At 45.8% G+C, this 14724-nt stretch overlaps 1 protein-coding gene and 1 long non-coding RNA gene across 2 annotated transcripts; both read right to left on the minus strand.

Annotated features, from left to right (window-relative positions):
- Positions 1 to 1918: 1918 nt before the first annotated feature.
- On the minus strand, positions 1919 to 11960 carry LOC101527579 (nmrA-like family domain-containing protein 1). The gene is made up of 5 exons (XM_058662196.1): positions 11869 to 11960; positions 7616 to 7854; positions 6535 to 6784; positions 5281 to 5471; positions 1919 to 2551 (listed from the first exon to the last, which is right to left on the minus strand). The coding sequence occupies exons 1-5, from the start codon at positions 11906 to 11908 to the stop codon at positions 2372 to 2374; spliced, it is 900 nt and encodes a 299-aa protein (XP_058518179.1). The 5' UTR covers positions 11909 to 11960; the 3' UTR covers positions 1919 to 2371.
- On the minus strand, positions 1919 to 13768 carry LOC131479929 (uncharacterized). The gene is made up of 2 exons (XR_009245182.1): positions 13352 to 13768; positions 1919 to 2167 (listed from the first exon to the last, which is right to left on the minus strand). It is a non-coding gene; the product is annotated as an uncharacterized LOC131479929 (long non-coding RNA).
- Between the last annotated feature and the right edge of the window lie 956 nt (positions 13769 to 14724).

Genomic DNA, 14724 nt, shown 5'->3' on the forward strand with positions numbered 1-14724 from the left:
GCAATCCTGTTTGGCCGATTCTTCTCTTTAGTGCAGGTTTCTAAGATGCATTACCTACAGGTCTACAAGTTGATTTTTATGTTCAATCAGTGTCCTAGATTAGGAAGATGACAACCATCCCAAATAACTGCTTTGTGGGAAGTGCTGATCTTGTCTAGGCTCACAAGATGGCACCCAGTGGGGCACCACCAGAGAACTGAGGCTGTTGGCCTTCAGATCTGGGGACTGTACAGATCCTGCAGGACATGGAGCTGGTACTGTCCTCCTTGCAGGATCAGCTGAGTGTGACTAGCTGGGAATGTGTACACTCTGGTGTTCAATAACCATGTGGTGAACTTTTTCCGCCATTGGTCTGTCCCACAGAGTCCACGGTTCCCTTTCTGTTTGTTGCTGGGCCAACCTATTCAGCAGGATTTCGCAGTCTGCCTTTGCCTCTTGAGCTCCCCATGTGGACCCAAGCTTTCGCCTGACTGCCAAAGGGCTGATCTATGGGTGCTACTGGCTTGCTGGTTGTCACTGGAGTCTGGATCATTGCTCACTGGTGCTTGGTGGGATTTTTGGTCCCTGTTACACCACTCCAACATTGCTGCCTCTTCCCTGTATCCAGGGCATCTCCAGGTACCTCCCCCCACACCCCCGTTGACTGCCTGACTCCATTCTTTCCTGTAATCTGCTCCCTGTGCTTTACCCTGTCTAATGATTCTCCATCATCCCAAATGTGTCTGCAGCCTATGCAGTCATCTTGATTCTCCCAGCCATAGCTCTTGCAAATACAATGGAAATCATTGTTCCACAGGAGTCATAACCTGTACTGCCACACAAATTCTGCTTCCAGTTTTAATTCCCTCTCATGCTGATCAGTATCATGGCCCAGACATACTCTCACTGGTGGGCACCTTGATCCAGCACTACCAGGAGGGCCCCCATCCCAGCCTCAGTATGTGCCTCAGTGACATTCAGTTATTGTCAATGCTAACTGCTCCAGTTCAGGCCTCCTAGGTGAACTGGTACTTTGGTCTGACCCTTAAAGATATTCCCATTCCTCGCTCCAAACAACTCAGGAATAGCACCCTTGCTTGCCTGCTAGAACAGTGGCAATGTCCATGGAAGTCCCTCGAAAGCCATTCATCACCTGAACATGAACTCTCAGGTCCCTACTCACCCCACCTGCACCAACCAGCAGCCCCCAGAGCTTGTCACCAGGTGGCCAGAGGGCTTCACTTGGTGCCACTGGTACCCTGGCCACCTGACCCAAGTTGGCACCAGGCACATTTAAGCAGCTGGCAGAATGAAATTCCCTAGTCTGGAGGCTAGGCTCTGCTCTTTCCTTTCAGCTGAAACAACCAAAATTGGTGGGGTACAAACTCTCATTCCAGTACCTAGTCTGACCTAAGATGGTGCCAGCTGCATTTAAGCAGCTGGTGGGGTGGGGTGAAATTCCTGGGTCAGGAGGCTAGATTGTGCTCCTGATCATGCACCCAACCCAGCCTAAGATGGCGCCAGCTTCATTTGAGCAGCTGGTGGGGTGAAATTCCCCACTTCCCTCTTCTTCCTAAGCTTTGCATCCAGATGTCTGGCCTTCACACACTGCAGATTCTTCTGGCTTCTCCTGCAGCCAAATGATTTCATGACCTCTCTTCCCTGGCACTAAACACACCAGGAAGGAACCAGGGCACCTCTGGAGAGCAGAGAATCCAGTGAGAAAGCACACAGGAGGGAGGGAGAACCAAAAACATTCTCCCAGGGCTGGTGCTGAAGAACAGGATTGTGGGACAGATGCATGGATCTCTAAGTACTGAATGACTACATAGATGGTTGACTGAGTGAATCACAGAACACACTTCCAACTTTTGCATCAAAACTGAACTTGGGAGTTTCCAATGTTTGTGTTTGCTCATTGAACACCAAATAGAAAAAATAATCTCCACATCAATGTTTATTTTTGTAAAGATTCAAATGACAAGTTCCCTGAGAAAAAGGAGCTCCCTGGATCTTGAACTCACTCCCACAGGAGAAAGCTGAGTGGGCTCATGTTGTGTTAGGAAGGAGCTTCAGCATCCTCCCAAGCCAGAGCCTTGGGAAGTGACTGATCACTGAGCTAGAGAGAGAGACAGAGAGAGACAGAGAGCTACAAAAGGTGACATCGGTTTGAGGCTTCCTGTGTCCCCTAACAGATAAGCATATCACCTGCCGAAGAATTCTCGAGTCAAATCACAGTCCCAGGTCTCTAGTGCAGCATTTCCTACCAAAGGGAGGGCTACAGATTTTGCAGATGATGGTAGTGTAACCTTGCTTTTGTGTGGAGGTGGAGAGGAACAGTGTGGGAGAGAACGCAGAATGGATGGGGAACCCAAGGTGAACAGCTAGTTTTCTAGATGTTCTTGAGGACTTCCACGCTCTCAGAGACAAACTGTTGGAATCTTCTGACTTTGGGGTTTAGTCGGTAGGTAAGCTCAACATCGCGTTCTGGGTTTTTTCCCCAGTAACGACACATGTTGGCGATCCCCTTAGCTTGAGGGATGTTCAGCTTCTCAAAAGCTTCTGGGGTGATCTGTTCAGAACAAACAGCAAGGGATGTTAAAATCCACATTCAACATAATTCTGAAAAGATATTCCTTCACTTTGATAATGACACAAGTCCACAGCTGTCACACCTAACTCCAAAATCCAAAGTCCTGTCCTCAGAAGCTGTGGGGCAGCAAACTGACTCTTCCGGTCACATCTGATGGTCAATCTGAGCCATAGGAAGCTATTTTTGGTCTTCATTGATCTCATTTATAGGAACCAGTCACATCCTTGATGACAGATTCTTGCTCTAGGCCCTGCTGGTGATGTCCTGTCACATATGTGGAATCTGTACCTAGTGAGAAACTTGTAGGATTCAAGAAGCAACGTTGCTTCCAGCTTCAGGTGTTTGAGATAAGGTACCATGGAGTTTCACCTTTTCTTGGTCAAGAACATCTCTGCATTCCCTCTTGGGGTTGTAGTGTTGAAAACAAAATGGAGTTAACATGGTTTGTTGCTAATTGCTATAATTTTTGCTTTTGTAACCTCTGCTTTGCTTGCTTGGCTATTAAACTATGTGAGACTGTGTGGTCTGTCAGGCTGAGCCGTCTACATGACCTTCAACACAGATAGTTCTCGTTGCCCAGGAATCAAGGTCTGAGTCTGGCTTTCCTACAGGTGGCTTCAAGGCCTAAGTTTGGTTATTTTGACTACTAGACCAGAGAAGAGCCAGGCACAGGGTGTCCAGCCACAACAAGCTTTTATAAACTGCCCCTATAAAAACCCTATGGATCTTCTGTTCGGGGCCTGACTTTGTTAAGGGTTGTTGCCTTACCTCTCCCTGTAATAAAATTTGTGGTGAGTGTAATGTTCTGTTTTTGTGATGGGTTGTGGATGCAATAGCATTCCCCTGGCAACATTCTGGGATGTTGTGCTGTCCTGACCCTCCATGCAGTGCACACACCATATACCCCATCTCTGGCCTGCTCCCTCCTTTTCAGCAGTCTGATGCCTCACACATCCTCACTAGCCTTCTTGTCTCTGTTGTCTTCAGGCTCCACTCAGATCAGTCAGTGAACACTCCCTTTGACCCCTGACCCATCTTGTCACTGTCCATAATATCTACCCCTGAATCCCTTCAGACACTAATTATATCACTAACTTTCCCTCAAGTAAGCAAAAACTACTTTGATCTGATCCTGTATCATCTCCTTAGCCCCCAGGGGCATTCTGACCCTAGAAACAGGGTCCTAACAAAAGTGTGACAGTGCGAACAGGTATTCCTACCAGGGCCTAAGACACCTGCATCACACATGACATGACCTGGATTCAGTTTCCATCTCTGCCTCCAGGTCCAGCTTCCTGTCAGTGTGGGTCCTGGCCTGAGGCAGCTGGGCTGGCCCATGTACCTGGACTCCCACCATTGACTTGGGTGACCTTTGAGTTTCTGGCTGGAGTCTGGTTCAGTGCCAACAGTTAGGAGCATTTGAAGATTGAACCAGGAGATGGGAGCTCCTGCTCTCTCTCTCTCTCCATCTTCCTGTCTCTCTCCTTCTTCATCTCTCCCTCTCTTTCTCTCTCAACTTCCCTTATGCTCAACTTGGAAAAAGAATTTTAACGTGACAGACACAAACAATTTATGTAAAATGATGTTTGTCACATGCCATTTAGAATAATGAAAAATCAAGAAGCCACATGTCCATCAATAGGGTAATGGCAAACTGTGGTACCTGTTCTCTACATATATGTTTATTAAAATGAATGTATTTTATCTTTTCTGTTCTGCTTCAAACATTTTGCAACAAAATCTTGAAATGCAAACACTGTATGCTCCATGTTAAGAAAACCAAATGAAATTATTGTTTCTGAAGTATTGTACAAACTAGAAAAAAATGTACAATCAATATAACGTTAAATTATAGGGTCATATATAAAATGGAATATGTAGTGTTATTTTAAATGTATGAAATATTTCTATGTATGTATTTATAATGGGAAAATATCAGAGAAAATCATGGCATCTCTATCCTTGTATGAAAATGAGCAGGGTGGAATTTGTTTTTACCTTTCCTTATTGTCAACACTAAGCATTTGTGCTTTTGGCAGTTAACAAGTTAGAAGCTTAGTGAGTTTGTCAATAGAAGGCTCTGTGGGGGAAACTTGGAGGATGAGTTTGAGGGTCTGTGGGTCACTTTGGTAGCCCTGGTAACTCACATGTCTCAGGAAAGCAGAAAATTGTCAGCCTGCACGTTTTCAGCACAGAGAACGCGTGCTGCTGAGTCTCACTGTGAGAGCCATGCTCTGCCAGGGTCAGACACATCCTCTCAGCTAGACCAGAGTTCCTGATGGCCTTGTGTTCTGGCCCTGCCTTCCCTGAGGCAGAAATGGAGGCCCTGGGAGGTGGAGGAGGTCAGGCTGCGAGTCACAGAGCGCCACCTTGTGGCCAGCTGCGTCCTCCCCAGAACTAGCATAGCAACTAAGACCTTTTCCCATTGGAGAAATGGGGGTGGTATCTTCAGGTCAATCTCTTTCCTAAGACCAGCATGAACCATTCTGTGCACCCTTCAGACAAAGGAATAAAGCTCCATGCTAGGGCTTCAGCCACATCAACCAAGACAGATAGATTAAGGAACTGGAGTCCTCTTCAAGTATCTTCTAAGAGGCCATGCTCAACCCTGTGTGACCTCAACCAAAGTCCTACAACAGCTTGCAAGTTGACAAGAATGTTAGCACACGGGGTTCCCCGTGATTCTGTGATGTTTCCTAAGAACTCACCTTTGAATCTCGGATATCTTTCCCCAAATACTTGGATAAAATCTCAGCATATTGCTGCAGTGTTAGTGCTTCTGCACCGAGGTTCATGGCCTTGCCGATGAACTCCTCTGGGGAATTAAAGATGTTAGAGACGATGACTCCAATGTCAGCAACGGAGATGCCAGGCAGTGGTGAATCCCCCATGGGCAGCACTAGTTTGAAGAAAAAAAAGAAAAAGGCAAGATTCAAGCTGTTTACCACGTCACCTCCACAAGCCCGAAAGTATTCAACCAACTCCACATAGAGTGGAAGGCAGCCATAGAAATCTGAGTGCAAACAGCTATGCGTGCAAGAAGGATTTGCAGGAGAACACACCATGGCCTCTGCATGTAGGTTACAAAAACATCCCTTGCCTACAGAGCTGCTGAGTGCACAGTAGGGTTATTTTACATTCTGCCCAGACATCTCTGCTTAACATGTCCAGCTTCTTACCCAGCATCCTTACCAAGATGGTTCATAGGCGTCTCAACATCCAGGACTCCATGCATAATTCCTACAACCTTGATAAGCTACTCTCCCTGTAAGCCTCCCCATCTCGGGAACTAGTGGCTCTTTGCAGTTTTTCAAATCAACAACTTCACAGTTAACCTCCAAATGCACTAATTCATTTCTCATGGAATCCTATTCACCTTATGTCTTGAACATGAACATTTCCCACCATGTCACCGCTACCACAAAGATCCATACCACAAGCATCCTTGGCTTGGATGAGAACAAAGTCATGTCCCAGTGTCTCCCAGGACTCGACCACTACCTAGAGCAGCAAACTCTGTGCCGGAGCAGCCTCACCCTAAATGTTTTGATTCTGAACAGGGACGCAGGACAGGAGGAGAAAACGTTCCTTCTTTGTTGCCCGAAAAGGTCAAATAGAACATTCAGAAGGCCCTAGAGGTCATTTTATCCAGAGTTAACTAAAACTGACTCCTGGCAGATGACTTGCACAAGTCAACGTGTGAATGCCTGAACGTGCAACCCTCTGTATCGTGGGTCTCCATGAAGTTCTCCACCTATTAAGTGAAACCACCAGTGAGGGTACCTGAGCAATCTACTGATTACCTTAGTGCTTCCCACGGAGCTGAGCCCATAATAACCACTTAAATAGTGTGTGCATGGAAAAGAGGGATGCAGAGAGGGAGGGAGGATTGGAAGAAAGAAGAGAGTTGAGAGGGGAGGGCAGCAGATGTCTGGTTGACTTTCCCTACACCTTCCACTTACCCAAGGTGTAGTAATCTCCATCAGAGGCTTTGGCAGGTTTCAAACCACCATGAAAATTCTCAAAGTAGAATGGCACGCGGACACTGGTCATGGGGACACCGATGGACCTGAAGTACTCCTCCATTATTCCTTTGCCATCAAAGTGGGGCACGGTCAATTTTCCCCCGCTTAGCTTATGGATGTACTCCAGGCTGCTGAATACCACATGCTTCAGACCAAGGCGCTTGGCAACATCTGCCATTAACTTCCCCTGGGAGACCAAAGAGAAACGTTCCTGTGAAATCTGCTTTGCATACAAACCGTAAGATCAATGATGGACCTTCCTTCCTCCCTTCCTCATTGTCTGAATCCACATGCAGAGTAGGCATACGTGGTTTTGAAATATATCAGTTTATATTCTGAGAGGCCACAAATCCCACCACCATCATCCCCTACACTGTCTATAATTAAATGGGAGGAATATCCCAGCTCTTGAGTTTTGGATGTGTGCCACATAACATTATTCTCACAATGAAATGTGCTTTAAGGAAATATCTAACATACACATGTTTTGAAACTAGCAGAGGAATGCTGTGGAAGAGCTTCCTATTTTTGCCCAGACTGAGAGCTTGTCCCATTCAGTTAGGGCAGAGGTACTAGAGATGGTAGCAGGAAAGGGTGCTGCAGAATTAATTTTGTTACTATGATGAAATACCTGAAAGTAGAGAACTTTACAAAGATAAGAGGTTTAGTGAGCTACTACTCCTGGATGCTATAGAACTTGCATCTAGTGACACCCTCCTGCCGGCAGGGATCCAGGCTGCAGTCACACATTATCCAGCAACACACAGAGAGCATGTGGGGTTCTCCTCTGAGGTCTTTCTTCTGACCAAGCACCAGGAGCCACAACAGAAGCTCTATCCTCATGCCTTTCCTGACCTTCCTCACCCCTCAAAGCCCCACTACCATCACCAGAGCTAGACTAAGCTTCCACCATCTTTACATCTCACTGTGGGGATGAACTTGAACACCTGAACACCTAGGGAACACATTCCAGGCATAGCAGGCTCAAAGGGGCAGGAGGACACTGACAGCTACTCACCTGACGCACTTCCCTCTCTTGGTTGAGATATTCCCAAAAGTTGGTCACCAGGAAGGCTCCATAGACACCTTTTAAAGCTGCCACTACAGATGCTTCATCATCCAGATCACATTTCACCACCTCAGCACCAAGCTCCTTGAGTGCCAGGGCACTGGGTTTAGTCACATCTCTGGTCAGTGCCCTTACTGCAAAATGTTTGGCATCCAAAAGGGCCCTGACCACAGGGCCTCCCTGAGCACCTGCAGGGTGAGGGAGGAAAGAAACATGGGGATTATCAGGAGGAATATTTACTAGGGGACTTGGCAGAAAGGTCCCTGATTCAGAGCAGACCTGGAGTGGCATCTCCTTCGGGAGGTACTTCCTGGTTCTTTAGGTAGCCCACAGCATTCACACTGTTTTCTTAGAGCCTCTTCAGATGTACTTTAGCTGATGCTGTGGGTTGAGTTCCCTTGTCACACACAGATGTGTTAACTCTGGAAACTGAAGTTACAGGTTGATGATTTAAAGGCAACAACTTCATGCAATTATTGTGTCTAAGAGTTGGGCCTCTTACGAAGCATTTAAGTTATGCAAGTGGGCTAACAAGTCATTACAGGGTGGTTATCATGAGACCGTTGGCTTTTTCAGTTCCAGTTCAGCCTGGCTGGCCTCATTTGGCTTCCTGTCTCACGATGTGACTGTGTCTGTGCATTCACGGTGTACAGATTCCAGCAGGTGCGAGCTCTAGCACCACCTGATATTGGTTTCTAATTCCAAACTGTAAATTGAAAAATATCTCTTATGCTCCCAAGAAGAAAACATTTTCAAAACTGGTCAATATTATAGCAGAATTAACTTCACAATGTAATCAAGAATTGTTCCAGAATTAGGTGAAAAACAAAGAAACACAAAGTAGGTAAGAAAATAATGAGGAGTTCAAGGGGTATTCCATTGCAGGTAGAAATGATCAAAGAAGGCGACAATTTCTGAGCTTTCTGATTGAGGGGTTGCTGAGAGCTTGACACAGTGACAAATAAATGAAGTCCCATATCCAGCGTATCACTTCCAGCTTCAGAACACTGAGGGTGACAGGATGCTAACTCCTGGGGCAGAAATGTGAGATGGGGTGTGGATTTGGACTAAGGGTTTAGATTCCACTTAGGACATCCATGTCTCACATGAAAGTACCTGATCCAAGGCCCAGCTCTGGCTCCTGACCCCAGCTTCCTGTTAGTGAACACATGCATTCCCCAAGGCCAAATGCCCTCTTCTTTTTCTTTTTTTTTTTTAAAGATTTATTTTTATTACTAAGTCAGATATACAGAGAGGAGGAGAGACAGAGAGGAAGATCTTCCATCTGATGTTTCACTCCCCAGGTGAGCCGCAACAGGCCGGTGCGCGCCAATCCGATGCCGGGAACCCGGAACCTCTTCCGGGTCTCCCATGCGGGTGCAGGGTCCCAGTGCATTGGGCCGTCCTCAACTGCTTTCCCAGGCCACAAGCAGGGAGCTGGATGGGAAGTGGAGCTGCCGGGATTAGAACTGGCGCCCATATGGGATCTCGGGGCATTCAAGGCGAGGACTTTAGCCGCTAGGCCGCGGCGCCGGGCCCCAAATGCCCTCTTCTTATAGACACCAGTCAGATCGGATTAGTATCTGCCCTAATGGTCTCATTTAACCTCATCACCTCTTCAAGGACCGTGTCTCCAAAATCATTCCCATGTTGAAGCACTGAGAGCAATGATTTCACCAGAGGAATTCTAGTGGAAGTAGAACGATCATGATTATTGTGATTATTTCCTTGCACTTCTACCTTTGCAAATCCAAGAACTGGATACAAACAGAGACTGTTCATACTTTATTTCCCAGTCATGGACTCAGACTACTACCTGGCATGGTAGAGGTTCTCAGTGCCTCCTGTCACCTGAATGAATGGATGAGTGAATGAATGGAGTGGAAACACTGAAACCTATGTCCTCTTAGCTCTGCGCTTTGGAGATGAGCAGTCCTTTAGGTCTAACATGAGATGGAAAAGCAAATAGCAAACAGCAGGAACAAAGAGCAAGGGTCACTGGGCTATGAGGTCATCAAGGCCTGCAGGTGCAGTGTCATGTCAGAACGCTGCAGGAAGAGCATGTGCTACAGAATAGATCCTCTTCACGTGCACTGCTGGGCATGCCAAGATGGATTCTCCCAAGACCGTGACTCATCTACTCCTTAAAAACAAGAAAGTCTCACATAATGCAGCGTAATTAATTAAAAAACAAAAAACAAGAAAGTCAAATGAAACGTCAATTGTTCGCTGTCCTGCAGCAATGTACTTGGTGCATGGAGCCTGAAATTAACATGCATGGACTCTGACTGATGGTCAATAGCCAGAGTTTATTAGTGGCATCAGACTTTTACAGATTGAGGGTCACATAGGATAAGAGAGCAGGCATTGAGCTTATGTACGGGACCCATTGATTGTTTTTATGCCCTTATTTGGAACCATTTTTGTTTTGTATATCCCACCAAGTGTTCTCATTCACATGCTGTCCACTCAGTTGTTCTCATACAAATGATATCCAATCAGTCACACAAATGGTATCCATCCAGTTGTTCTCATACAATTGTTATCCTATCAGTTGTAAGCCTGTGCTTGCTGACCTTCTAGGGTCACAATGTCCTTCTACATTCAACAGTTCTGTAAGTGAAGTAGTGAACACAAATGCATATAAGCTGGTACTGGGTCAAGTGTTTGGTTTAGTGGTGAAGATGCTAAGTGGGATGCTTGCACACCACATCAGAGTGCCTAGGTTTGAGTGTTGCTCTGTGTCTGAACACAGCTTCCTGCTCACACACACCCTGGGAGGCAGTGATCAATGGTGGTCTAAGTACTTTCATTCCTGCCACCCATAAGGGAGACCCATATGGAATTCCGGCTCTTTTTTAAAAATTATTTTTATTGGAAAATCAGTTATACAGAGAGGATGAGAGACAGAAAGGAAGATCTTTCATCTGCTGACTCACTACCCAAGTGACCGCAACAGCTGGAGCTGAGCTGATCCAAAGCCAGGAGCCTGGAGATTCTTCCAGGGCTCCCATGTAGGTGCAGGGTCCCAAGTCTTTGGGCTATCCTCCACTGCTTCCCCAGCAACAAGCAGGGAGCTGGGTTGAAGTGGGGTGGCCAGGATATGAAGCAGCGCCCATGTTGGGTCCCAGTGTGTGCAAGGCAAGGACTTTGGCCACTAGGCTATTGTGCTGGGTCAGAATTCATAGCTCTTAATTTTGGTCTGGAAGAGCCCTGGCTGTTGTAGGTAACTGGGGAGTGAACAAGCAGGTAGGAAATATCTCTGCTTCTCTGACTTGCAAATTATAAGATAACTATATATATATATATATATATATATATATGTATATATATATAGTTAAATCAATATAGTTAAATATATATTAAATCAATATATAATATCAATATATCATACATTAATTAAAGTGTGTATTACTAGATTATGTATTGTGTATTAATTGACATAATATAAATCTATATTCTATTATACATTAGTATATAAAAAATTGATCTATCTATATATTTATTTAGCAGATCTAATAGGTCTAGGAAGTAAAGGGAAGGCCACTACTGATCAGTGGTGTATAACAGCCCTGAAGATACTTTGGGAAGAAGAAAGTTCAAATTGGAAAAAATAGTAAAATACATAACAGAGTGAACAGTAGATACTATCTGTCGTGCTTTCATCCTTTATTGGCAGTGGTTCGAGTCATGACTTTCCCACATCTGATCCAGGTCACTGCTAAATTTCCTGGGTAAGCAGCAAAAATATTGCCCAAGTCCTTGGGTCCCTCTGCTTATGTAGGAGACCTGGAAGGTGCTCCTGGTTCCTATGCATGGAGTGGTTCATCTTGAGCTGTTGCAGCCATTAATGAGTGAAACCAGCAGAGGAAATCCTTCCTCTGTCTCACCTTGCCTCTCTGCAAATCTGTCTTTCAAATAAAAAAATAATTGAACACATACAGTCTTTCCAGAACATAAGAAAACCAGCTGAATCAATTCATCCCCTGTTAGAGAGGGATGTGGTGTTGACACTGAGATAATTTCTGAGAAATGCAGTCAAATCACCCTGCCCCTCACAGCGCCAATGACTCAAGCACTCAGAATGCATCTTAATCCCCTCCAAAGCGCTTTCTTCAAGCCATACTTGCAAGCTCTGAGGATGAAAACAGTGAGACAGGAGGGTGAGCAGAGTGGGCATGCACTTGAAAAGACTTTCCTACCTGTTGCTCCGAACACAGCAATCACGTTCTTGCTGGCCATGTTTCTGGGACAAGAAGAGTTTTTCTCAGTATGACACAGCAGCTGCAATGCAGCTTTGTTTCTTGCGTGAGAATTATAAAGAGCTTCTGATGACCACACCCCTGATATTGTCCTTCCCTGTAAACTTGCCTTGTAGCTGCCAGCTGGAACAGTCATTGTGACTCTGCAGGTTTTGTATGATACTTTGTCCTTTCATTCATTGCACACGGTGTCTCAACAGGGTAATCCTCGGTCCGCAGAACTGGCACCCCAAAGGGATAACAGTTCTACTCCCTACTGCTCCACTTCATGAGGGTACAAAAGCATAAGAGTCATTCTGAAGGTGAACTTCTGAGCCTATGGGATAGAATCCATACAGCTGCCAGGGCTCTCAGGCAGGCTGACCATACCTTAGCTACTGAGTGTAATTCACAGCTGAGATAAGTTACTGGCTTATCTTGAGTCCCAATCTTGAGTCAGGATGTGAAACTACTTCCCTTTGTAGCTGGAGTTGCGTCAGTTTTATCCACTGTGCCCAAAGGCTGACCCCAGTTTTTCTGTTCTTACGTGCTTAACCAATCTAGCCTACTATTTGAAATATTCACATACTGGTCACTTATTTTGTGGCAGGCACTGGGGATAAAGAGAAGTGCAAGTGGCTTACAATCAAATGAAGGCTAGTGAATAGAACTTACAATTTGATGTAGAAAACAACAAAGCCAAAACACGCAACAGTCCATGTGGATCCCCAAGCACTCCTGTTTCTGCTTCCCTCTTTTTCCCAAGCTTTGCCTCCAACTGCCTGGCCTTCACCGCCTGCAGATACTTACAGCTTCATGTGGAACCAAACGGTTCCATGGCTTCTTTTTTCCTGACGCTACACATACCAGGAAGGAACCAGGGCACCTCTGGAGAGCTGAGGATCCAGTGAGAAAGCACACAGGAGGGAGGGAGAACCACAAATGTCGTCCCAGGGCTGGTGCTGAAGAACAGGATTGTGGGACAGATGCATGGATCCCTAAGTACTGAATGACTGCATAGATGGTTGACTGACTGAATCACAGAACACACTTCCAACTTTTGCAGCAAAACTGAACTTGGGAGTTTCCAATGTTTGTGTTTGCTCATTGAACACCAAGTAGAAAATTCTCCATCATAAGCTTTATTTTTAAAACATTTATATGGTAGGTTCATTAATAATTTCACAACTGATTTGAGGAAATGGAGCTCCCTGGGTCTTGAGCTGACTTCCACAGGATAAGCTGAGTGGCCTCATGCTGTCTTAGGAAGGAGCTCCAGTAGGCTCCCAACCCAGAGCCTTAGTGATTGGTCACTGGGCCAGAGGGAGAGAGAGGAGGAGGGAGAGAGAGAAAGAGAGAGAGAGACAGAGAGAGAGAGAGAGAGAGAGAGAGAGAGAGAGAGAGAATTACGAAAGTGACATCAGTGTGAGGCTTCTTGTGTCACCTAACAGGTGAACATATCAATGGCTGAAAAGATACTTGAGATAAATGACTGTCCCAGGTCTCTAGTGCAGCATTTCCTACCAAAGGGAGGGCTACAGGGACATCTTGGATTCTGCATATGAGGAACAGTGTGGGAGAGAATACAGAACGGATGGGGAACCCAAGCTGAACAGCTGGTCTTCTAGATGTTCTTGAAGGCTTCCACACTCTCAGAGACAAACTGTTGGAATCTTCTGACTTTGGGGTTTAGTCGGTAGGTGAGCTCGACATCACGCTCTGGATTCTTCTGCCAGTAATGACACATGTTGGCTATCCCCTTAGCTTGAGGGATTTTCAGCTTCTCATAAGCTTCTGGGGTAATCTGTTCAGAGCAAACAGCATGGAATGTTAAAATCCACATTCAAAATAATTCTGAAAAGATATTCCTTCACTTTGATGATGACACAAGTCCACAACTCTCATGCTTAGATCCCAAATCCAGCATTCTTTTCTCAGAAGCTGTGGGGCAGCAAAATTGTGGTCATATATGCTGGCCAATCTGAGATACATCAATCTATTTACATCTTCAATTTTCTCTTTTAGTGGAACCAGTCACATCTTCAATAAAAGTTCCTTCCCCAGAGCCTGCTGTCACCTCACATATGTGAGTCTGCAACTTCTGAGAAACCCATCAAATTCTGGAAGCGACAGTACCAGCCCCAAGTGTTTGGGATAAGGCACTCTGGAGCTATATCTCCCTTTGTGTTAAGACTACGTATAGAAGAGAGTGCAGAAGAGCATTTCCACATGCCCATGCCTACTTGGGGTTCCCCTGAGAGACTTTTGGGACCCTTCAACCTGTTGACCTTCCAAGTAGTGCACACACCACAGACCCCAATTGTGGTCTGACCAGTCCTTCTCATCAGACTGATGCCCCACCCTTCCTCACTAGCCTTTTTCACCCAGGTGCCTTGTGACTTCAGGCTTCTACCTCAGCCAGGGAACACTCTCTGTACCCCCTAACCTGTCTTATCACTGTCCATCATGTCTTCCTCTGAATCCCTTCAGACACTAACTATATCACTAATTGTCTCTGGAGTCATTAAAAAATCCTTTGCTCTGATCTATGTCATCTCTCTAGCCTCTAAGAATATCGTGACCTCAGAACATGGTCCTAACAAAAGTGTGAGAGTGGGAACGGGTGTTCCTACCAAGGGCCTGAGACACCTGCACCACACATGACATGACCTGGATTCAGTTTCCATCTCTGCCTCCTGGTCCAGCTTCCTGTCACTGTGGGTCCTGGCCTGAGGCAGCTGTGCTGACCCATGTACCTGGACTCCCACCATTGACTTGGGTGACCTTTGAGTTTCTGGCTGGAGTCTGGTTCAGTGC

The sequence above is a fragment of the Ochotona princeps genome, chromosome 3 (genome assembly GCF_030435755.1).
Source record: "Ochotona princeps isolate mOchPri1 chromosome 3, mOchPri1.hap1, whole genome shotgun sequence".
Classification (NCBI taxonomy): domain Eukaryota; kingdom Metazoa; phylum Chordata; class Mammalia; order Lagomorpha; family Ochotonidae; genus Ochotona; species Ochotona princeps.